At 33.7% G+C, this 26,492-nt stretch overlaps 1 protein-coding gene across 2 annotated transcripts; it reads right to left on the bottom strand.

Moving 5' to 3' along the window:
- Positions 1 to 1,085: 1,085 nt before the first annotated feature.
- LOC117108850 (transcription factor SPT20 homolog) lies at positions 1,086 to 26,492 on the bottom strand. 2 transcript variants are annotated; one of them, XM_033251019.1, is made up of 2 exons: positions 26,036 to 26,492; positions 1,086 to 9,101 (listed from the first exon to the last, which is right to left on the bottom strand). In XM_033251019.1, exons 1-2 carry the CDS (start codon positions 26,087 to 26,089, stop codon positions 6,693 to 6,695), a joined length of 2,463 nt encoding a protein of 820 aa, XP_033106910.1. In that variant the 5' UTR covers positions 26,090 to 26,492; the 3' UTR covers positions 1,086 to 6,692. The 2 variants fall into 2 exon arrangements, with proteins under 2 accessions (XP_033106910.1, XP_033106911.1); XM_033251020.1 differs by lacking the exon at positions 26,036 to 26,492 and adding an exon at positions 10,491 to 10,663.

A 26,492-nucleotide genomic window follows, 5' to 3' on the forward strand; every position in this document is an offset into this window, starting at 1 on the left:
CGAACAGTTGTTTAAAATCCAGTTGCCGAAACCCGGTTTGCCGAACCCAGTTTGCAGAATTTTGTCGTCACCGTCGTACAAAAGAGCAGCACACTAGTATTTTGAACTAAATGTAATGATCCTCAAAAGAGGCAGCCATCAGTGATGTAGGCTTCTTTAGGCACCAATTTCAAATCTACTATAAGGCTATATATACCATGTTTCCTTAAACGGAACATACCTCAAATAATGGAATCGACCATTACAGACAATTGAGTTTTATTTTCAATGGAACATCACAGTGATTAATTAGATCGATGATGATGAATTTTACTATATAAGACGTGTCATTTCCGGCAATCTATCTAGGTACTATTTCCCCAAATATTCCCACCTCAGCTCTTAACTATGATGTGGGCTTTAAAGTAGGTAGGCCTAAAGTAAATATATCAAGGACAATGTTTTTAAGTTTAATTTTCTATGGTTGCTGAAAATCACTGGTAAAACGTCACAAGAAATTTGTTGGCCCTTCATTTTGACTATATATATGGTGTTGACAATGAATTTTACTTTACAAGTGTCATTTCCGATCATCTAGAGCTACGGTACTATTTCCTAAAATTTGCGCACCATAGTGGGCCTGAGGTGGGCGCAGTGGCGGATCAAGGGGGGGGGGAATAGGGTGGCTAGCAATCCTAGCTATATGCCGATTTTGGTAAAGTTATGTAAGATTAGATAAAGTTTTAATAATTTTATTTTGTCCCAATGAAAGGTGAATTTCCGATAAAATCATCCTTCATCTTATCTAATACTTTTCCTCCATTTTTTTTTTCTTCAAAAATCGGATTTTATCGTCGTCAGTAGTCACCAATCTTCCAACAACACATATCGTCCAAGCTCCAAGAAACTACTATCACACTCACAGTGATTCACGTCAGCGGTGGCGCTAGGATTTGCTTGACTAGGGCCTGCCCAGAAACTGTCAGATGGGGTAGAGTGGAGAATCCCTTAAAACTCCTACATTATAAGATTTATTTTTAGAGCTGGTTCCCAATTGCACCACCACTGACTAAAACAAAAACAAATCAACTGACACAAAAAAATCCATCTGTCTACCAAATTCCTTTTTAATATATTATATTTTCTTAGCAAGCAAGCAATAAACAAAGCTCTTAAGACATCCTCTAAAAAAGATAGTGTATACAAATAGAGCGATAGAAACTGGAATTTCACTACAGTTAGGCCTGCAGTACCACCATGATTTTCTGCCAAAACCTTTTCTAGGAGGGTCTTTGATACATTTTATGAATTTTATGAAACTTACGAAAATACACTTCCATTATCCTTCCTGTCTTTTGTTGGGGGTAAAAATCTTAACAATGGCATAATAACATCTTTCAAATGTGTTCTCCGAACATGTTCTAATCAATTCACAACTATACAGTAATCTATGTTTACTGATTAAATTTTGTCATACCAAAAGTGAAAATATGATAATCATCACAGTACAAATTTTATACAAAGCAGATAAAAATAGCCAGGTTCAAACCAGCTCTTATAAAGTTACCAAAAAACAGCTTAGCCATAATATCTTTGGATGTACTTAAACCATTTACATCAACCAAAATATGAAGTCACCAGTAACAGGGAACTTTCGATTTGCTCGACGACGCGTGACGCTAAGTATTCCCTCATGCGTGACCCTCCTACGGCCTCTGCACAACGTAGTTTGGTCAAATTACGTCCGAGAATCCATGATTTTGCATGCGCAGATGGATTATGTGACGTCATTACACTGTAGGTTCTACCGCGCCCTGCAATCGAAAGCTTCCTAATCACAGACTGTTAATCACTAATATTGTTGAACAATGTACAAAAGGTAAACCACCAAACTTTACAGTGAATATGTCTATATGCAGTCTATATGCACATGGAATATGCTGACCTTTGATGGTCACCTGTATAGTATTATGAAACGTGGACACGTCTGTGAGACAAACACCTGTATTACGACAACAGATGAATGAAACATGATCATCAAAATTATGACAAGTGGACACCTGTATGATACAACAGCAGGCATCTTCTACAGCAGTTGACATGATCTCTTTATTGCCTACCAGATCATAAAATTATAGATTATGATTATCAAATAATATATTATAAGAGTATTGCACACCTGCATAAAGACATAACCACATGAAAGATATGAAGTCACCTGTATTGATGTGGTCACCTGGTATGAGGTCAGACCACTTGCATATGATGTTCTATTGAATGCCTTTTAGTCACATGATTAAAATAGAAAAACAGTTAAATTTCCAGATTAGGAGCTAGTAAAAGTGACATTATGACTACCTTTCATCAGTAAATGTCACCCTCAAAAAGATGACACTAATGATATGAATCAATAATCATAGAAGATTGACAACACCAGAAAAATCTTCATGTATTCAAGTATCTGGCGCACTCGTAGTAATAACAATTACCGGTATTATTCTAATTAACTACTGCCTACAGACAAGGAGTTGCTTAAGTCAAACTCCTTAAGATACCCAATAATGAGCACATCAATGGCAGAAATAGCCTGGTCAACCACCCCAGAGGTGTGAACCAGTGGCAGGTAATGACCTTGTTGGCATGCTCAGCATTGTGCACATTGTATTTAGGACTGCAGCAACCACCATATATTTTTTTTCAGCAACAAAAGCAAGGAAAACAATGATTGAAATACTGAAGAAATTAACCAGATACATTTATGAAAATACAACAATTACTGGAGAATTTTCCTAACTCTTCCATTTTCAGATGATGTCACAAGGAGTACATTTTATCTTTTCAATTTTCTTTAATGTGGTCTAAAAAATTATTGTATACTCAGTCATTCATACCGAAACTTGCAAGTGCAGCACGCATACGTTTACACTCTCTCACGCAGGATCACACACACCCCAACACACACACTTGCACCCAAAACAGTAAACGATAAAGCCGGATGGGGACCGCATTGGCCAACACGATTCCATGGTCAACGCGATGACAACAATCCATTCAGATGGTTACTAACAATCTGTCAGAGATCGTAGTGTGTGCCCGGCTGTATTATTCATAGATTTACATATGGTCTTACAGTCCCTGTTGAGCTGGCCCCTTGGTTACACCAATGGATAGTCTCAGCCTGTGACATCATCAGCAGCATTTAAATATCATGCATAATTCATTAGTTTACCTAACATACTTTGAGCTGCCAACCTGTGGCACATTATCTACACACATAGAATGTATAGCTCACTAATCAGGTTAACACAGTGTAATTTAACATTTGTAAAACAATAAAAAATTAATGACAACACTTTAAAGTGCTCATTCGGTTGTTTGAACTTTGGAAAAGAAGCTGATCAAAACAACTGGGTACATTTCTGTTGTTCACAGATTTTTACTACAAAAATCCTTAAATTTATTACCAGCTAACTTAAAGGCCTATGCAAAGGATATTTGGCAGGGAACATTTTTCTTGTTCTAATTTCCAGTTAAAAGTTAAAAACTTGCTTAAATACAAGTAAGCAATTTGATTGAAATAATTTTCACGATTTTGGTTTAACCCAGGCAGTACATACTTACTTATTTCACATTTTTGCTTTTAAAATGAAGTAATAGATTTCAAAGAATTTAAAAATCATGACACAATCAATGAATTAAATAAAATGTTGCATACAAATAATTGACAGGTAAGTTGCTTAAAAACCCAGCATAAGGTCTTTTAAATGCACAATATACAGGTAGATATGCATAAGAAAAAAAAAAAGTTTCATGATTAAGACATTAGCAAAATTCATTAGGCGGAGGTTTTCACCTTTCTTTTCATTATCATAAACTACATTCATATAAAACTACAAATATCTATTCACTTCTTTGTACAATAATATTAAATATATACAAATATGATTTACATAACACAACAGTGCTGAATTATCTGTCTTCTTACATGGCATGTCCATATATCAGGGGTTCCAAGTTTTCATAGGAGGCTCCGGAAATCAGTAGTCTCGCACATTCCAGCAAGCAAGTAAAAATCTCCTGGAAATTAACCCATCATCTGTAAATTCATGATGTTTAGACGTACTGTATTTAATTAATGTTCTCCATGATACAATTATTCAAGCAAGACAGTTTAAACCAGATCTCCAGAAAGTTGCTCTGTCAAACTTGCGACCTCTGATATACAAAGTAACAGATCATATCTATTCTTTTGCCATGATACATGGGCTTTCTGTGTTTCCAAGACAACAAGCCATGTCTATCCTGATCATGAGACAAGGACCATGCCTATTATGTCAGCCTATACATTCACACTATGTTTATTCCAGTTATTTGAAATATGTTTACACTATGTTTATTCAAGTTACCTAGACAAATAACTAAATTGAAACATTGAAATGTCTTTTATAATTATGTCTTATTGTTTGTTTTTTTTTGCCAAGAATCGCATATCATGTCTATTATTAAGATGATCATTTAATATCAATGTTATCTGCAGGGGTTATTTTTCATCAAATTTTTCTTCCCCAATTAAAATACCATTCATATTATAATCTTTGGCCTGTCATCAGTTGTGGAACTTAATACAGTTTTAACATAAACATGTTAAAAAAAAGAAGCAAACCAGCTTCTTTACATAACTTTATACTGTACATCAACCATAAAAACAAAACTGGCACATAATGGGCACCAACATCAACAACTTGTTAGATTAACAATGATACAGTCACACCAGAATGAAACAAAAACATGCCATTTAACCACTTGCAATATGTAAATCTTAACTCATATAACTGGCAATGCAGTACGTTGCCGTGACAAATAATTGTTTCGACATGGACATATGTATACAGAAGGCAAACATGTATTAGTTAAAGCCATGAATGCTTTAATTTAACTCTCAGGTTAATATTCTGATACAGCAAAAAATCATGGCATCATATCTAGGTCAACACTAGATTGCTATACCTTCCAACATCAAGTAAGAACCATTATTGGTAATCAATTGAAAACAAGTCACCGGCTAGAAATATGTGTCAACAATATTATCAATCAATCAATTATTGTTAGAGTGGATTTAACCTTTGGTGGTTAAGGTGCTCGCTTTCCAAAACTAGGCAGCTGGGTTCAAATCTTGTTAAAAACAACCATACTATTAAAGCCTCATGTTGTGACTTTGTTTAGAGAAAATAACTTCCATTCTCTAAGGTCGGGCACACATTGTACTAACTCTCGTGGTCATTCCGTAGACAATACAGTGTGACGGCACATGGCACAATCTGCTGCCGCCAAGCTCTGGGACGCCAGCTAAAGATCTTACGACCATCGCGCGACATTGTGTGCCTGGCCTAACTCGCTGTTGGATGAGAAAAAAATAATAAATATACTTTAAAAATTACTTTATAACAACTGATACTTTGCAAGGACAGCAAATATCTAAAAAAATATATGGAATGTTTTTGGAACTTTTTAAGGGCCTTTGTTCCATATGAGAGAAAAGAAATTTTCAGATAAAACAATAGGCATGTTACAAAAGTAATGAATACATACATACAATTATCAGTGTGATGTTTACATGCACAATACATTAACAAAGGCTCAACTTGGCATTATCCAGGGATTACATTTGTTTAGTCATAACCAGTAAACGCTGAAGAATTTAAAATATTTAACCTCAAACAAATCTGACATACATGACACAAAAGTTAGAATTTGTGCAGCACCAGAAGCCAATGACAAAATACACAGCTCAGAATGTTAGATAATTCACTTATTAAGGATGATTCTGGATTTGATCACACTAATATGTGGGACTGCCATTTTACAATTAGTGGATTATTGTGTCACATTTGTTGTAAAATTAGTATTTTATGAAATTAATAAAAGTGCCACCAAATATTAAGCCATAGGTTAATGCTTTTGAGCTACAAGATACAGTGGGACTTGCACCAGATGGGGGAAGACCACAGGGAGATAAAAGCATTTGCTTAATGAAAATAAACACTTACTACATTTTAACTCTAAGCATTCAATTTTGAAACAGTGAAAAGTTTTAAATGAACTGTACAACAAAAAATAAACTTTTGAATTTGTGAAAGCAAGTAGCATCACAAAACTACAATTCCTCTCTTTCTACACATTATATAAATTTACATATTCACAAATATAATATACAGATAGAAATGTATCCATTTGGATGTCACCTCCTGAATTTAACTTAGTTATCAACATTCTTTAAACAATTTGGCAAGATTCCCCCATTCCCCCCACCAAAAAAAAACACCCAAATGCTAACAAGCTGAATTATGTGGATAAAAACCCCATGAAAGCAACAGTATTGCAGTTACTAATGTTGAGTTTTGCCTTCTGTTTGGCCTCTTCAATTGCATGAAAGTATCATAGCTGCACAGCAACTATTTCCCAATCTAAAGGTCTGTCCACACTATCAATTTTTATCACATAAAATTTTATACTGTGGACATGAATTAACTTCCACTTTGATAACAAAATTATGGTAACTATATTGGTCCCCTTCTATAAATGCACATTCCATGTTTTCATTGATAAATCCTGATTTGTATTAATGTCACCCATTCACATGGGGTCACACACATTACATCGCGTAAATGATTGTTTACATGGGGTCACACACGTTACATCGCGTAAGTGATCGTTTACATTGGGTTACTCAATATAGCTTCCAAGTCATTGAGGTCAGCATCCAAGTACTGTTTTGCGCTATGTAGGCTTGGATTTTGATTGCCGAGAGGCACATTGTTCATTACACTCTGATGCATATCCGCGGTGTTCGCAGCGGCGTTAGGATGTGCATAAGCTGTGACACTAGTAGATACTTGGAGTTGTTGCTCCAGGGCGGGTGCTTGATGTGCGCCCATCGAGATAGTAGTCTGAACATTCGTGTTTAATTGCTGCTGGCGATTCATCATTCCTGAAAAATATCTTTGCTGCATGTTAACGTTAGCCACGTTGTTTGAGTTCATTGCTGGAGCTGCAACCTGGGCAAAATTCTGATTCCCAGGCTGGTATTGCATGTTAGACTCAACACCTTGAATGTTATATGCATTTCGATATCGAGGGTTTGGCACAGCAGTGCTAGCCTGCGCCGTGGCCTGAAGCATGTTTTGTGCCATTGTCGGGTTCATGGATTGATTCCTTACTGCTGGCCAAACTCTCTGTTGCTGCTGTAGCATCTGTCCCCTGAGCATATTGGCATTTTGTAGCAGGTTCTGTCTGCTCATTCCAGGCCTGAGTTGCGCATTCTGACCAGCGGCAAGCCTCATCATGGCAACACTCTGTCCATGCTGCTGTTGCTGAAATCCCCGTGCATTTTGATCTTGGAAATTATACATGGTGTTTTGTTGGTTTGTCATTGTTTGCATTGTTTGTCCAGCCTGGACATGTTGTACCGGCATTGCTTGATTTGGCATTCCGGTCATTCCCGGTATAGCATTTGACTGTCGGTAATCAGGTGGGTTCAATGAATTTGGAATGGTATTCTGACGAACCATTTGTGCTTGCTGAATTGCCATTGGTTGATTATTTTGGTACACAACATTATTCATAGGTCGTGCTTCCTCGTAACGTGGTGGCGGTCTTCCGTTCAGTACTTGTTTCATCTGATCTTGCATGTTTTGTGTTTGCATCAACTGTGGATTTTGTTGCTGCTGTGGTTGTTGCTGTTGCTGTTGCTGTTGCTGAAGTTGTATCTGTTTATACATTAGTAATCTCATCTGTTGTGCTTTTGATTGTTGTCGCGGCATCATTAGTGAAGTACCATTCGGTAACTGTTGCAGTTTGTTAATATACTGCTGCTGCGGTTGTTGGTGTGGTTGTCGCAACATGTGCTGTGTAATTGGCATATTTGTCTGTTTAAATGCTGCTAAGTTTGGTTTTTTCTGAGTCTGCTGTTGGCTTGCTAGCATATTAGGTGCAGCTCCTCCAACAGGCACTGTCACATTTGGCGTACGGTCAATGTTCACTGGCATCCTTCGATCTGTTTGGTATTCGGAATACTGGGCAATTTTTTTTGGATCTTCAAATACCCTACCACCAGGACCATTGAAGACCTGTTTCGGAGCTGCTTGCCCCGGTATAGGGACATTTGGTTGCTGTTGTGTGAACATACCATTCATACTTTGGACCTGCTGATTTTGAAGAGGCTCAGACTTAATCATGTTACTTGTGAAACCCATTTTAGCATGGGACATTGAAGGAAGTGGGTTCTGAAAGTTTTGTTGATTGTGTCCGACTGACATAGGTTCTCTCTTCAGGGTTGGATTTTTATAGAGTGACGGATTTTTTTGAGTGTTGCAAGAAATAGTGTTCATGAATTGTTGATTCTCTGCTTTGATTGGCTGCCGAAGAATATCCTGATTAGCTGGTTGATTTGGTCGTAATTCTGCGATATTGGGGAGGGCCTCGCTCGTTGGAGTTTTAACATCAGTGGCAACGGTATTTGGCGGCCCTTTCATATCGTATGTACCGCCAGCACCATTGTTATTTTGAGGCGGGGCTGCAGGGCTCCCCCGCGATATAGCGTTGGATATTTGTCCGTCGACCTGTCCAATTGACATACCGGGGGAGTTAGTACTATTAATGAGGTTTTCATGATTCTCGTTTGTTTTACAGTCTATGGATTTGATTCCGTAACTTTCGATTAACTCTTTTTGCAACTCTTCTTCAAGTTCTTTGAGTTTCTTTTCAATTTCTTTATACTGAGTAGGGTCGCGAATTTCATTCTCAATATCCGTGAATTCAATCCTTCCGTCAATAAAGTCTGAAACAAAACATGTGTTCTCATTTTTTGTGACCGGACTGTACGTCATGCCAGGATTTTCACCGATGCTTGGAACAGAATCTTGCTGCTGACTGATTGTAACATTCACGTTCGTTTTGTTGTTGTCATGTAGTGTGATATCAATTGACATGCTTGTACTTGAGACATTTTCTCCCGCTTTGTGATTGGATCGTTTTGGTGGAACCTGTTGAGCATCGGACTCACCAAAACTATTTTCACGTTTACGCTTATTATTTGTTGACGTTGGCACCGAGTTCAGCAACTTCTGAAATGATAAAATAAAATAGAACGAAATTAATCCGATTGTCTGGATTATAAAACTACATATTATAACATTTTACTTTTTTTTCTCTTTTGTGGGAATCGCCCACTTTTATTTCAATACTTTTTCATTTAACACAAATACAGGAATTTGTACAAAATGACGCTCGGGTTGTAGAAGCCCTTAGATACACACATACCATTTTCAAAAGAGCTTACAGTTTCTCATTATTATTATTTTTTTTATTTTTTTTTATTTTTATATTTTTGATCCTTTTGTTATCACATATAGCACATCATAATTCTTTATGCATATTTGTCTTGTAACATTTTACTTTGTTTAAAGAAAACTGGATGATTTTAGCAAAACTATTTGTTAAGAAAGAAAACAAAATTTTACTGGCCCTCTTCCTCTTTCTTTAAAAAACATAAGTATGTGAAACAAGGAATAAAGAGACTCTCCATGTTATAAAGAAAACTATAAGAGACCTATTCCACACTATCAATTTGATTGTGAAAAATATATGATGTGCCCATGGAAAAGAGCTAAAGAAATAGATGACAGAAATAGATTTAGTGTGGACTCACTATAACAATCATTTGGAGTTCTTTTTTTTGTTGTTGAAAAGTGTGTTTTGTACAGGTTTATAATGTTTTATTAAATAAGTGGTTGAAATAAAAAAGTAGTAGAATTTTTTTTAAATATTCACAAAACAATATTCGGACAAATAATAAGTCATGCTTCTTGTGAATGTCTTCGAGAAACAAAGCAGCAGAGAAACATAACAAATATCATATTTGGCCTATTTTACAAAAGTGATTCTAGTATCACTAAAAAAAAATAATACATAAATAAGTTACATAATAATTCAACAATTCAACAACATAATTCATAACATTGAAAATATTTAAATATATTTTTTAATATTTTCAAAATGATTAAATGGATGAATAAAACTATTAAACAAGGAAAAAAACAAAAACAAAGGTTTATGAAGGATCATTCAAAGCATACAATCCAAGGAGAACGCTAGGATAAGTAAATAAACACTATTTTGAACAATCGTATTGCCTTTCCCAGCCATTTACTTCTCACGTTAACAATAGGTGGTTGTTTTCGCAACCATAACATTATCTTTTGATATGCTATTGGACTGTAATGTTTTTCATGTATACCCAAGTTAGGTCACATGACCACCTGTATACAATCATCGCTAAATCCCTCTATTACTTTATAAAAATCTATAGTATGTACTACTAGCTGGTGAATCCAGAAGCCTGTCAACAAGCTTTGGCTTATTTGACAAATACATGTAATATGCCTAAATATGGTCATGATGACATCACATCACGACCATATCTAGGCACATCATGACTATATATGATACTGTACCTAGAAAACAAACAACTTGCTTCATCCAAACAAAAATCTCGCCAATACAAAAGTTCACCTCATCAAGTTATGTCTGGGAGGACAGGTAATGATAACTTGCACTGGCCTAAGAATGATGTCACTTCTTTCTAAATCATTCAAAACTGACCAAACTTCAAAAACTTATTTTCCCCCTAAATCCTTTGGAATGGAAAGCATCTGACCAACAAACAAGTGAATTGCTGATCATATTTACATACCAACCTTGTCAGTAATATCACAGGTATTCCATGGAGTTGCAAGCTTCACTAGGCACATGAATATGCAAATAACCAAGGGAGGTTAAAGATGGATGGTAGTCTATCCTCAGGGACGGACTCAACAAAACAAAGAGCATACAAAATCGAATATTAAACCCTACCAATTGATACCAAGGAGTTAGTAATTATGAAATAACTGAAACTTCTTTTTAAATACATTATATTTTACAGTAATTTTGTTACAATTTCATTTCTGTTATTTAGGCATCTGTTTTCTATTAAATTATATACATCAGAATACTTTTCTGGTATTACAGACTTACTATAACCTTTCTATGACCCACTTTGTATTTCAATTTTCTTTCTTGATAAAAAAAAATTCCAATTCTTTACTATTTATTAGATTTACAAATCCATTAAGTCTTCTGAAGTGTAGCGTTTTGAAATAATGTATGACTTTAACTAAATTCATTATTTGGTGTTTAGTCCTTTTGTTTATAAAAAGATACCTGTATACTCTCACAACAGACGCACCAGTTTTCTCCCAACCCTAATGGAGATTAGGGGAGATAGTTGGATGATAAGTATTCAAATTCGTCAAAAATTGTAAGAACCAAGATCCTATTTATGTGTTCAATTTAAAACTACAGGGAAAATATTGCTCAAACATAGTCCTAACTATGACAACACACCTATTAATAATACCCAAGCAACCAATATAATGTTAAGAATATTCCGTTTATCAAATAAACAAGAGAATGATTGTATATATTATAAGCAAGATACTTATGCATTGATTAGAGAGGGGTTTCTGTCACTACGTAGAAACGCACTGAAAAATGCCAAGTGAAAATTGCCTGACGTATCTTTAAGTGGCGTCGAAACAGGAATGATATACGCTGCACATTACGAGTGGATGTGCAAGTAGTAGATGAAAGACTGCCTGTGTGTATGACAAACGCCGTCATTAGCATCATCGAAGGAATACTAGCGGGACGCATAATAACAATCATGATTAATAACGCCTTGTCAAAATCTTACATACAAGCTTTTCTAAAATACTTTGCATTTTTCTCGTGATTAATGTCTGAACCGTTTTCCAAGCTAGATTTTATTCTATGCTCGTTAGAATTATCAGAACAAAGCACAATCATAATATAGTCTAATGTAATAAAAACAAAACACTGTACATTATTGAAAAACAAAAATAATTTTTAAAGTACCTTAACACTGTCACAAAAAAAAAAAACAAGGTTTATACATTTTTTCCCCTTCCTCATCTTTCTTTTTTCCCAAAGACAAAAAAATCTCATTGCTATCATTCATTTCATTTCTCTGATATTTTTTTTCAATTTTATATCTGAAAAAATATTCATCCAACTTTTTTTTTTTTAAATCTTACTGGCCTGAATATTCTTTTCTAAGTATCTATTCTTCTCTCTATCAATATTCATAATAATCTAGAAATGTTGTAATCCATGTCCACAAGTAATAAAAAACAGTAACAAATTATTAATGACAATAACATAATTACTCAAGCTGTAAAGTAGAGGTGGTTCCCCTCAACTAATACGGGCTAATTTCATATCCTTCTAGCAGCCCAAGGGAGGGTAACACCAACAGACTGGATGGGCTATGGTGTCAAGTATGACTGACACCTAATAAAATCCCCCTCCCTCTGAATGACACATACAATTCCAACTAGCCCCCCGCTCCCACCTCTCTCTGAATGACACATATAATTCCAACTATACCATAGGTATTAACATGCTAAAAAATTATCTAGCCACTCAATGATGTTATCATTGTACAATGTTTCTATGATCTTGTTAAACAATCCAAATGATATTCATATATCAAGGGTCACGACCTTTATGATAATCGAGTTCAAAACTCCACATGTGAACTCTATGACCTTGAGTGAGTCTCACTCCTACTTCTAGTACACAAAGTACTTACTATGCAGTACCATTCTAACAGAAAACATTACAAAACTAAACAAAACATACTGTTTTGAAATTGTTGCATATTTTTTATATCTCTTTTTAAATTTATTGTACTGTACATTTATTATAAATATGTTTTTCTTCAAAAAATGAGTTGTACACAAAATGGAAATAATTAAACTCTCTAACCCCAGGCATCCAAAAAACCTTCCAGTCCCAGATAACACACTGCTTTTTTTTTTTTTTAAATAAATCAGTTTCAACTACTGTACTATCATGTCAACAATTGACAATGAGGTGACTGCACAAAACCAGCAGAAGCGCAACAATAACAATGTTTTCATCTGACAACTTGAATCTACATAGCGCCCTCTCAAGGCAATTCATTCACATTTTCCTATTACACTTTTTTTAATATAAAAATTTTAATAAGTAAAATTTTGCCCAGCCCCAGTATTTAACTATTATTTTTTTTTTTGCCATTTCAACAGGCTCGAAATGTTCTTATTTTATCTTATTTTACCCACTTTTCAAACATAGAAAATTAATATTGTATAGCAGTATATTACTGAAACTGTATTGTTGAGGATATTATGTAGTAACATCTACTATTGGTTTTCTTTTTTCATCCTTTGTTTTTATTTTTAAATAAAAACGTCCTTTGACATTTTTCCTCAGCCTCAATTTGTTCTTAATTTTTAAGCAAATTCAGACTCACTATTCTTAGAAAATGTGTTCTTATTAAAAAAAAAAGTTGATTCAATTTGCAGTCATTCATTGCATCATTTCATATTTACACCTTGTACATGATTCAGGCCAGAATACAAGAGGTGTGATGGGTGCATGTACATCCCCACTCCCCATTAGTCAATCAATCAATCAATCAGCAATTTGATCAATAATGGTCTATGGTATACAACCCCTTTACAATTGAATACAAAACTCACATTTTAACCGTGTTTTTAACAAGTAACTGGACCTATCGGTGTTAGCGACCTCACGCTGAGCAAAATTACGCATAGGTCTAAGTGTGAGGCTGGACAGGGAGCCAGTGTGGTACAAGTGGTTCAAATATCACTTTCTAAAGACAAAATGTCTCTATTAGCAGGCTATTAGTCATAAACAAAATGTGTTGATAATTTAAATGGTGGTTAGCGAACAAAAGAATATTTTCTAGATCCATGGCTCGCACACTAACTTTTATTTAGAGTAAGATACAAAAGTTAGGTCCCATAAATTTTTTTTTATTAGTTTATCACCCGTGCGCGCATGTCTTATATGGTACCGGGAAATATACAAATTTTGAACATTTGTTTTTTGACGAAAAAAAAAATATAAATAAATGTTTTCATTTTTTTAAGTTAAATTGTCACAATAGTAGATATTGTTTATATTATCTGAAAGCTTTACTTTGGATACCAATGTACAAGCAAAAAAACATAAGGGTGATATCAACAAAAAAAAAAAAAAAAAAAAAAAAAAAAAAACCTTCCTTTATCACTTTTCCAGCCTAGATAAGTGTGATAGAATATTTTTTATAAGGGCCTTAACCGTATATCATTCCTACCCAAGAATAAGGCCCTCACCCAATACATTTTTGACAATGCCAATAGGACCATCTGAATAGCTTGTAAAAGATTCTAGCCTAAATGAGGCTTGCATCTTAAAACCTCCATCAGTGACCAAAAATGAAAATTGACTAAATTTAACATTTTTCCCCACATTATGAGCTTTAAAATGATGGGCCATTTCCTGGAAAAACTTACTACAGTTGCATTAGCCTAAGTCAAATCCAAAATGCCATTAAAATATTGTTCAACTTAGATAAAATTCGACTTACAGATTGTTAATTAATGGAAATCATAACTTTGCGTGTAAAATATGATTGACTTAGAAATTATTTGACTTGGCAAGTTTAACAGTATTGCCAAAGTTTTCTGTACTAAAGTATACAATACTGTCTCATTCTTAAATGCTAATTATTCCGGTTAACAATCAGCGACAGTACAGTGGTATTGCGAAGGCAAGCCTCAAATATGGAAAGCGTGTCACATGAACTCATTCATGTGAAACTTTGCATTCAAAAAACCCTCAAAAAGATAATATAATAGTGCAAACAATTTTTTAATTATGTATGGCCTTAGTAAGAAAATAAGTTAACACTTTATGATCATACTAACAAATTAAATTTACTTACCTGTACTCTAAATATTATTTGATGCAAATTCTCTTTGTTTTGATTTACAATAATTTATAAAACGTTTCTTAAATTTCCACAAAATATAATCAAGTCGAATCAACATGAAAGTAAATCTCTTGACCAATCACATCGCACATGACTCACAGCATCCTAAGGCTGTGCTTTTTTTTTGTCTTGTACATAATTTACATGTCCTAAAATCCTTGTATTATTAGCTCCATATATCCTCATGTTATTATAATATTTTATCTGCCTAAGTATCTGCAAAAAAAACTAGCCTCTCTTCAATTTTAAGACCACCCCAGTGAAAGACCACATGGTCCCACATTATGTTTAATGTCTTTTTATTGTAATTAGAGACCAAACCTGCAAGACCATGGAAAAGTCGGTCACAAAAGTGGTCTTTAATAGACCATTCCAGAGTGTCCATCAGGTTAACAATTGACCATTCAGAACAACGCCAGGAACACGTCGTTTTGTGGGACCTTAGCAATAATATCCAGGAACGAGGCTTAGAAGAAACGTCCATTGTCAGTGGCGTATCCAGAAGTCTTGAAATAGGGGTGCTAAGAGTGGGGAGGAAGAACGTGAAGGTAAAGTGGGGGAGGGGCTTGATGATCAATTGAAGGATGCTAACTTGCAAAATAAGGTGATTTTTTACTACTTCAACATTATTTGGGGAGGGGGAAGAGAGAGAGTGGGAAGAACGAGTAATTTTGGAGGGGTGTGCACCCCTCCCCCTCCCCCCCCACACCTCCTAGATACGCCACTGTCTATTGCAGGGTAACCTGTATTTTTATTTCTACCATTGTGCTAACATTGTACAGTACATTCTAAAAAAAATAGGGGAAAAAAATAAATACAATATTTAAATGGGTTACATTGTATCAAATTACTAGCACTCAATTGAAAATTAGCTAAAGAGAAGATATTTCCCTTGCCAATTAAGAGTAGCAAAACACTGCTTCAATATATATTATATATATATATATTCAATATATTTGCTTTGTTCAAAGGTTACACTAAAGTAAGCTAGTAATATATCATCAGAATAAAACAATAGATTTGTATGTTTTTCATTGGTAGTTTCTTTGATCCTTTTTGATACATCAGCCATTCAAAATTTCATTTAAGGGTTTTTTCCTGGATTTTACCATGCAGATAAACAAACACATTGTTATTACATTGACCATGATTATATCTGACCCAATATATTGTTTTCCAGGACAAACTACTGTATCAACTACAGTTCAACTCAATAAAGATAAAGGTCTATAATCGTTATTATATTATTATTGTTTATTACCAATTTCCCACCTGTTGGTAATACAATACATCACACACTTATAAGTAAACAAAAAGGTTATGACAATTAAATTACTACACACACAGGAAAATAATTCTAAATTCGTTAAGCGTTAGTATTAATTATCTGGTTCTATTATTTTAACAGATTTTTAATAAGATATAAAAGTAAAACATCTATAATCTCTAATTTTGTTTCATCATTTTATAACATTAAAATGGTAATACCTTCATTTACACTGTGCAACTGTATTAAACTATTATATAGCTGGGTTTTTTTTCCTACAAATGTAAAAATTACTGGCATTTACAGAAGAACCCCTCTTATAAAACATTCATAAGGAGAAACTTTTTTTGGCCATGAAGTGAGAGAAATGCATCTTTTGACACAACACAAACAATCACTATTCAGTGGAGACCCCTATAAAGGAGACACTTTTTCCGGTCCCGAAGATGTCCCCTTAATAAAAGTTCTACTATATTGCGATATAAGAATTAATGTCAACAGAGGGCTCTCTCAGTGTACAGAAAATATTTTGGCTTACTGTTGCCTGGTCACAGAATATTTAAATATTAATATTTGCTGATAGATCTTGTTATATGTTGTTTCAGAACTTGCAATATTTTTCTTCAGACAAGTGAGTTGTTTTGTTAATGCATTCCGTACTACTAGTAACTATACAACTTTGTGTCTAGTCTTGCATTCTGTGGGCCTGAGTCATTCACTGTGAATAAGATTTGTTAACACATTCCATTTTTCTTTCTTCATTACAGGACTGTCAATGTCAGTGCTTTGCATTAGACAATTTTTCATCGTAAAAGTTAAGCAGTTGCTTATAGCCACTGCTTAACTTTTACGATGAAAAATAGCACTATTGTTACACCAGCCATCAATTATATTTCATTTCTGATTTGATGATATTGAATGGATTAGACAATAACATTTATTCAGAATTCGAACTGGTGTAACAATAGCCACTACCTACAGTAAAAGATATAGATAGTAGCAAGATTTTACATACATTAGTTTAATAAGCAGAGAACTGTGGCATTGTTTTAATGCTCAATGTTTAATTAAAAGGTATCTGGTTCTATCTTAACACTGAGTTCTTACACAATTGTGCACCTACTATATACTTATAGTATATAGTATTTCATTGATATTTTATTGTATTTTTGCCTGTGTAAAGTCGAATAAATAAAAATAAAATAAAATAAAATAAATACTGTACTGACAAGCAATAATAATAACAACAATAAATAATAATAATAATGATTTACATCTATATAGCACAAAAATAAGAATAAAAATAATAATGGTAGACTGACATAGCACAAAATGCTGGAGCTTCAATGTGTGCAACATTAATTATTCAATTAAGAATTTACCCCTACCTGCAAACTTAAAGCTATATTATTATAATATAAATTCAATATACAATAATATTTTCTTGTTAAGAAAATGGTTCTTACAATAGAAACTAGGCAGGAGAAATAATAATCTGTTCTTAGCAGATAATCATCTTAGCACAACTTTCAAAAGAACTACAAACATTACACATACAGTACTAGGATGTTGTGTGTTACTGGCCTCACAAACTTCAAGACAATAAATCAGTTTAACATCTAGGATACGACATGCTGATACCAATTTACCATTTTTCTGACCCCAGACGGAAAAACAGTTTAGATTTCATGTTCCATTGTCCCAAAGAGTAAGCTTGACAAGGTTAGTGAAACCAAGGCTTGATAAATCAGTAGCATTTAACACTACTGGTTATAATTCAAGCACAATACGCCTACTTAAAAAAAAAAATATTCTACTTATGTAAGGTTGATGTTATTTATTTATTTATTTAAACATACACGTTTATGTCAGTGGCTTCAGCACGTGTGTACCATCTTTAATAATTTTCTCACATTTTCAATGAACTTGGCTAAATATTTACAGTAACTCTGATGATAATTAAAGTACAATAACATATATTGGAGATACAGTAGCTTTTTAGTGTTAATGTCATTCATATTCAACTCTAGCTCTATATTAACTCTATTGAAGCTTCATAATAAAAACAGACTCCCCACCGTCTAATTTCCTTTCCATGTCTAAATCATTGTACTTTGACTAAATAGAGCTATAATGCTCACAGTTAGTAGTACTTGGTTAATTGTATGTCTACTCTACGAGTATTGGCATGGTAGCTGATGGGTAGGGCATGAAGATTGAGTGGAGGCCCGATGATTAAATGAGGGGGGGGGGGTTAGTAGCTGTCGAAATATGGAGATTTATATTTTCTTTAGCATAGGAGGGTAAGAGGAGCAACATTTTTAGGGGGAAATGCACCCCATTCCCCTTGTAGATATGCCACTAAATGGTTTCCACTACCCTACTGATATAGCGCATATAAATTCTTACATTTCATAATATCAATTATTATTTTACTTTATTGTTTACATGATATTTATATTCCTCTCCCTTCCATACGTTTCAAAATCAGGCCATGTTCACCCATTCACCCCAGTCACTACTTATCTGTAATCTGTAGAGTAACACTTAACTGTTAGCTTATCCTCCATGGCCAGGCTAATACAATCAAATGTCACCTTTTATAACAAAATTATCTCATTTGACCTTGGTTGACCTGTGATGCATTGTCAAAAACTGAAGGAGGAAGGGCTTTGTTACTACAGTACCATACTTTTAATGAAAGTGTTGTGCAATACTATATGTATAGTACTATTACTTATGCAGAGTGTTGCACAAAATAATTCATTGTTTCAATTAAGCACGCATGCTTTGAGGACAGTACAATATGTGCTGTGGCTTTTTTTGGCTTAAACAACTTTGAATGCATTTAGCGGCTTCATAAACTTTTAGAAGAATACAAGTTAGACGACAAATTTTTTTCTAGTGGTATAGTATAAATTATAATCAAAAATACAATTTACAGTACGCTAATACATTTTAATTATCACAAAAAAACAAAAAACAACACACCTACTACATTACTACAAAATATTATGAATCCAACAGATTTGTTTCGTAGAAGTTTATATAATACTATAGAGATATACGATTCTTTTATAATTTATATGAAAAATTAAGTCACTTGCCCCATATAGGATGATATACAAACGGTATTATATTGTTAGATGTTAGAAAAAAATGCACAGATGTCTGGAACGATCTCTCTACACTGACACCTGTGTCTCCTATTGTGTAGGTGAAAAATAAACATTAGTGGGGCAAACTGAGATCAAAGTCTGGGCCATTGACACCAAGGGAAGTTGACCAGACACTTATTACCTGACCAATGGTCTATCAGAATTAGGGTTCATCGTGCTAGCGTGTTATCTACTTATAATTATAGCACGATACCTGGCTACCAATTATTAGCAAGGTAGGTATATAGAACAGGTAGAAGCTTCACGCCCTGTCTGAAGCAAAGATTAAAAGATTGCCAATAAGAAAATAATACTGCACTTTCAATTAGTTCTCACAAAATTTGTGCCCTTACCTTACATAGTAGTAGGGGCACAGAAACCACCACTGGATAACCCTGAACACCCCGTTAGGAAAGAGGGCAACATTTAGTTAGGGAATGCTACTATGCATTTTTGAGGAGTACCATTTCAGGCATTTCATGTACAATACAAATTGCTGCAACGATGGTAGGGGCTGGAGGTAGGTGTGAATTCCTAGAAGAGGTCTTGATTTTCTCGTCAAGAAATGTACCCAGGGGCCTGAGAATTTGCCACTGTTTTTTTTTAAATATCATTCAAAAATAAATAATTAGCAAAATTTAACCTATAATTACTTCATTAAGTACTGTTTGTACACTTGTGAAAATGTATATAATGTTCAATGACCCCACAGTTTTCCTCCCATTCGAGACCACCCTTGGGACCTGACAATTTGGGGTGGTCACAGGGTTCAGTCCTTGGGATTTAAGGGGTCTAAAATTGGAGGGTGTAATGTATACAATTTTTTATTTTGTTTTTTATATAATTATAAAACTTTCTTTAGACAATATTACTGGACAGTAATATTAACAAACAATTGTAGAGGACAAACCTTTGTTACACAATAATATTCAAAAGTTCAGTGGTTGACAATTGAATATTTTGATCCTATTAGAATGGCATTACAAATAAGAGGAACTGAATTCACCGAGTTGCATTTTATCATGTAATAAAGGGGTGGATCCAGAATTTATTTTTCAAACAGGGGGCACAACAGTTTCAGAATAGGTAAGTGAGTAGCACATAACATTGATTTGCATTGAAATTTGAAAAAGTTAATGGCAAAATGGAGGGGGGACGTTCCCCCATTCCCCTACTGGATCAGCCCCCGCAATATTTAAATATAAAATTAAATATTAAAATGGAAAAAATCATAAAAAATTTAATTTAAATTGACATGGACTTTACCAATCACAGATCAGACTGTTTAAATAACAATCATTGCATTACAGATGTACATGACTTGTGATTGTGTTAATAATAATGTGGACTACCCTTTGTCATATAACAACACAATGGTTTCTAGCTGGTAGTCATTATACCAACTAACAATACGATCAATTGATTTATTCTTAATTGAAGCTTGTCTAACACAATAAACACGTAGGCTCAATATAGTTTTTACATTATATTTAGTATTATTGTGTACTTACCGTATTTTATGTACCATATACATACTCGCGTATAAGGCAACCTGCATATAGGACGACCGCAGAGATTTTTAGACGATTTTTGTATGTCAGAGTATAAGACGACCATGTTTCATTGTTGGAATTTCTACTTCTACTTGTTATGGTCTTTAAAATGCATATACCTGGCTAAAAACGAAGTTTTTAAATGTTGATGAAAATCTTAATTCCCCATATTTAAAATTATGTTCTTTCATATTAACATTTAGTAGCTTCATTGCAGTAGTAAATTCACGTGTTTTGACTTAATAAATCTAAAATTAGTATGTCGTGTGTATAAAATGACCCCCTGTTTTTCAATCGTAATTTGCTATTTTAAGCCTTGTCTTATATGCAAGTATAAGGTAATCCATTTTTGTAATTACATTTTGTTAAATTTTGTTAGCTTTTGTAAGCCTATCCATATTATTCTTTTATTTATTAAGTTATTTATCATAAATTTGAGTAATATAAAATAAATAAATTGTACTATAAAACGCATACAGACCCATGTATTATGTCCTTATTATAGAAATCCCACTTATTATTTCATAGTATTTTATTATTACTGTAGTATGGGCTGGAACTGTGACTTGATGGATATAGCGCTCACCTCCCTATCAAAGGGTGCCGAGTTCAAATCCGGTAACACAAAGATTATCTTTTTACAACAAGAAACACCCTCCTAAACTTCGGCCTTGTACCCAATCCATCATGACAAAAATGTTACACGGGCCGTGTACCTTCAACGGTTATAATATCTAATATTTTTAGCAATGTTTTGAATAATTCACTAAATGTGAAGACAAAAATGATATTAGTGGGAATTTCACGGGATGTCCTTTAGTATCATTTAGCATAAAAAATATAATATAATAAATTTAAAACTTAATTATTTTGATAATACTGGATGGATTTCAATACCCCTTCCATTGCATTCAAACATGTTTCTAGATCTAAGTCGGTCATATTAGTAAAGTGAAGGCGAACGGATGACAATTATTCATAAGGCAAGGTTGGAAATCCCTTGGGTACAATAATGTGCATTGAATATTCGCATGTTACATATCGAATACTGGTCAACACACGAATGTTGGATTGTGCCAGTCTCTAATACAGTATTCATATAATATGATAAAACAACAGCCAACACTAAGCACAGCAGAAAGATACAAACAAAATTAAAATGTCTCCACTCCTTAAGCCCCGAGTACACAGGGTAGCATATCATATTATATTGTTAAACAGGGCCTGTAATATTAGCCAATTTTGTGGAATTTGCTCTAATAAAATATCCTATTAATATGGTTTTTATAAAGTGAAAATAAGTATGAAATATACTGTACTTAATAAATAAAAACAATACATGCGACCATACTACAGTAATACTAATTTACTAAATACTAATTTAGCACTGAGTACTGCAGTAGCTTATCCCAAAGTCACCAAGCTGCTACATTGCATCCCCTTCCCTACTCCCAGGCACCACTATCCCCTCCCCTACTCCCAGGCACCACTGAATAAAAATAGTGTGACAATGAGACAAAGGGCTAAGACATTACCTCATTTCACCACCTAGAACCTCAAGTCTCATTTTTCTTTTGTAACTTCAAGGTTTTAATCCAGAAACGTTTTCCTTCACAGTTAAGTAATCCGAAATCATAAAAAGTCCTAAGTCACATTTATTGGCCAATCAAAACATTTACAATAAATCAGGAAAAAAAGAAAACACAGGAGTGACAGGAAGATGGCCAAGAGACTAAATAAAGGCCAAAAAGCCTGTCATTGTTGCCCCCTTTGACATTGAATAACGAAATGTAATTAACTGTTAATTTTTTTAAAGATTTTCAATAATGTTTTGCTTAATAACTAATGTCTTCCATACAGTACAATACATTTCCAGTTGGACTGAATTTATCAAAGATCAATAAAACTGTCTGAAGACTTTTTATAAGACTTCTTAATTTCTAGTCTACCTTACTTTGCGGATCCAGGAATTTGAAATAGAGGGGGCTGAAGGTGGACTTTTACTGATGGATAATTATCCAACCTCTTAATAGCCGGGAAAAATGTTACTCTTAAAATTTTAATTATTATTTCCTTTTTTTCTCCATTTTTTTTATTTTGAAAAATTTAGGTGAAAGGGAGGAAGGAGGGATGGGTCCTTGCATGGACTACCCTATTCATAGATTATCCTATTTTGTTATCACGGACATACTAATAATAACCATTGCATGGGCTATCCCATAGTATCCATGCATGGAATAGAGATTTATGGATCCATGACATTTATAATGACCATTGCTAAGCTATCCTATAGGATCCATCTATGGAATATTCTGAGTATACAGGATTCATACATGGAATATTAATGACCATGTGGGCTTTCCTATAGTATCTATGTATGGAATAGAGATTTAGGGCATTATAATATTAATATTGACCATTGCATAAGATATCCTATAGAACTCGTATGGATTTTTAATGAGCACTGTCATGGAATGGTATCGATGACATTTATAATGACCATTGCATAAGATATCCTGTAGGATCCATGCATGGACTAACAGTTTACTACTTCTAAGCATGAGGGATATTCCACGTAAACATTTTGAAAGTTTTGCCTTAATCAGAATATGAAGAGCACTATGCTATGTTCCGTACATCTATTAGGTCATGCCTGTTATTAGCCACACTGCTTCCTGGTGGACAGGACTGCACAGAGGTTGTTACATCAGACATTCTACAATAATAATACTGCATTATAGGAGCTCTATGTGACTATAACTTAAAGAGACGAGTATAGTTTTTATGGTACCTGCATTCCAGCTGACAAAGGGTCAAAGCTGCCAAGGTGACCTAATTAAAATGCTGGCTTTTGTGTTTTAAGCTAAAACAATGAGCAATATCGATGAACAATGCAGAATTATTGTATTCAAATCTAAACAAAAACTACATGATTGTAAATTACTATGTAAAGGATATTATGCATCCAAATTAACTTTCAATCATTCTATTATATTGTTTTCTTTAATATTGTTCATATTATGGCTTTATTTTAATCAGGAAATACTATTATTATCACACATTTCATTCTTTCATTTCATTTCAATCCAATGGCAATTAGTTTAAATGTACAATGCAATCAAATCTTAAAAAAAACTACATAAATAACTGAAAATTAAAGATATATCTAGGTAAAAGATATTATGCATCCAAATTAATCAAACATTCTAATAAATTATTTTCTTTACTATCATTCAATTATTAATTATTTAAGCAGCTTTATTTAATCAAGAAACTCTATTTTTTATCCCACACCTACAGTAGTCTCCTTTACCATTTTATACAAATTTAAAAAAAAAACAAAGAAAATAATTTAAAAAAAATGAGAACAGGTTTTTGATTACTGTGCGAACATAATTACTAATATTATTTAAACATGAGTTGAATGACTTGGTGGTTAAGATGCTTGCCTTCCAATCCCAGGGTCCTAGGTTCAATTCCTGTCAGTGTTGCAGAATTTTGTTCTCGCAACCAAAAAAACTTTTAGTTTAGAAATTTAGTTTGTGTAAAGCATCGTGTGCATATATGTAGGACAGTGATGATATTATTCGCTATTGACAATCCTTGTTGCATGTGTTGTGTGCCTACAGTAAATAAATATATAAATAAAATAAACATACATGACCGAAAATTAAAGATATATCTAAGTAAGGATATTATTATGCATCTGAATTAACTTTCAATCATAATATTAAATAATTTTCTTTACTATCATTAACATTATTAAACAGCTTTATTTTAATCAGGAAATTCTATTTCCTGATTAGAAAATAATTTTAATAGAATGATTGGAAGTTGATTTGGATGCCTAATTGTCTACTCAGTAGTTTTTGTTCAGATTTGAGTACAATAATTCTGCACTGTCACTAAAAAGTGGGATAAATTGGTAATTTTGCCGCACGACGTTAACCTTAACGTTAACGGATGACATCATAATTTATCCATCTTACGTTGCAGAGTACGTAAATTTCAGGATTTTACGTGCTCGACGTACGTTAGTTATGGGTTTGCACATGCGTATTTCGATTTGTTTACAAAAAGGGGCGGAGCTATCGCGTTGCATGTTGGGTACTAACGTTAACATTAAGGTTAACGTCGTGCGGCGAAAACTACCAATTTATCCCACTTTTTAGTGACAGTGCAGAATTATTGTACTCAAATCTGAACAAAAACTACTGAGTAGACAATTAGGCATCCAAATCAACTTCCAATCATTCTATTAAAATTATTTTCTTCACTACAATTATTAAAGGGCTATATTCTAATGACTAAATTATATTATTTTAACATACCTTATAAGTTTAGTTCTATACCATTTTACATAATTAAAAAAAATCGAAAAATAACCAAAAAATGAGGTTATTGATTAGGGTGTACTGTGTAAACATATTTACTGACGTTATTAAACATGGATAGTTAAAGTTAGGCTGTAATAGAAAACTGTACTAAGCTTAGATTTAAGTATAAACATTGGGAGGAGTGAACTTATTAAATTATATAAAATTCATTATGTGGGATATCCCCAACTTAATGCATGAATACCCAGCACTGAAATCATACAAATTTTTTCCTAAATAAATCGAAATAGAGAAAAGAAATTTTAACATGTAAACTATCTAATTTATATCCCTAAAATACAAAGGATACTCAAGAATTTATAGGTCACAAGTAATCACAAGTGAAAGCCTAATAGTTAACACTAGGACATTGTATACAAAAATTACATCATCAATATCATTTCATAATTCACAGTTCCAAAACACAAAGGCAAATTTGTCAAAGCATCCTGGTATATTTCAATACAAGTAAATAACCCCACATCATGCAGAAGTTTTTTTTACCAAAGTTGTATTTTACATATTACTGGTCGCTGTGAGATCTATACATCTTGAACTCAGAAATGTCTCTGTAAAAAGAACATTTATTTACCAGGGTGGACCTATCAGTCAAAAGAATAACTTCCGCAGTAAAAAAATAAAATAAAATAAAAAAATAAACAATTAACCTAGCAATACTGTAAACATTATTGTTGAAATTTAAAATAATTATAAGGTGGATAAATTTAAAATCCATAAGTTTACCAATTTAGTTTACTTACATCTTTATTTTGTGACTCTTCCGACATTGGTCCAGAATTACTGAGAACAGTCATTTCAGAATGATACCAATCACATAAACAATCAACAATGGTAATTCTCCATAGACAAGTGTAACACAGTATAATAACAACAACCTTGTACTTTCTGCAGTAGTACTTAATAAATAATATATAAGCAGTACACGATATGGGTACCTGGTTTAAACATCAACTGTCTCTAGGGGTGTCTGTCTTGGCCTAATGTTATACACAAGACCAGCGTGTTAAATCTCACACTAAAAGACATACAGGCTTTGTTCCTTATGACTGGCTTATCAGGATACAAACCTCTCGGTACTTCCCTTAAGCCTTAACGCAGTCATCAACAAGTTCATATGATGTGTTTGCTGGTGTTACGTCAAATTCTGAGTGACCCGGACAAAACAGGAAACTCCTTGGTTTCATCATTAGCCAGCCA

The sequence above is a fragment of the Anneissia japonica genome, unplaced genomic scaffold (assembly GCF_011630105.1).
Source record: "Anneissia japonica isolate Jap-2015-1 unplaced genomic scaffold, ASM1163010v1 scaffold6417_len956965_cov193, whole genome shotgun sequence".
Taxonomy (NCBI): Eukaryota; Metazoa; Echinodermata; class Crinoidea; order Comatulida; family Comatulidae; genus Anneissia; species Anneissia japonica.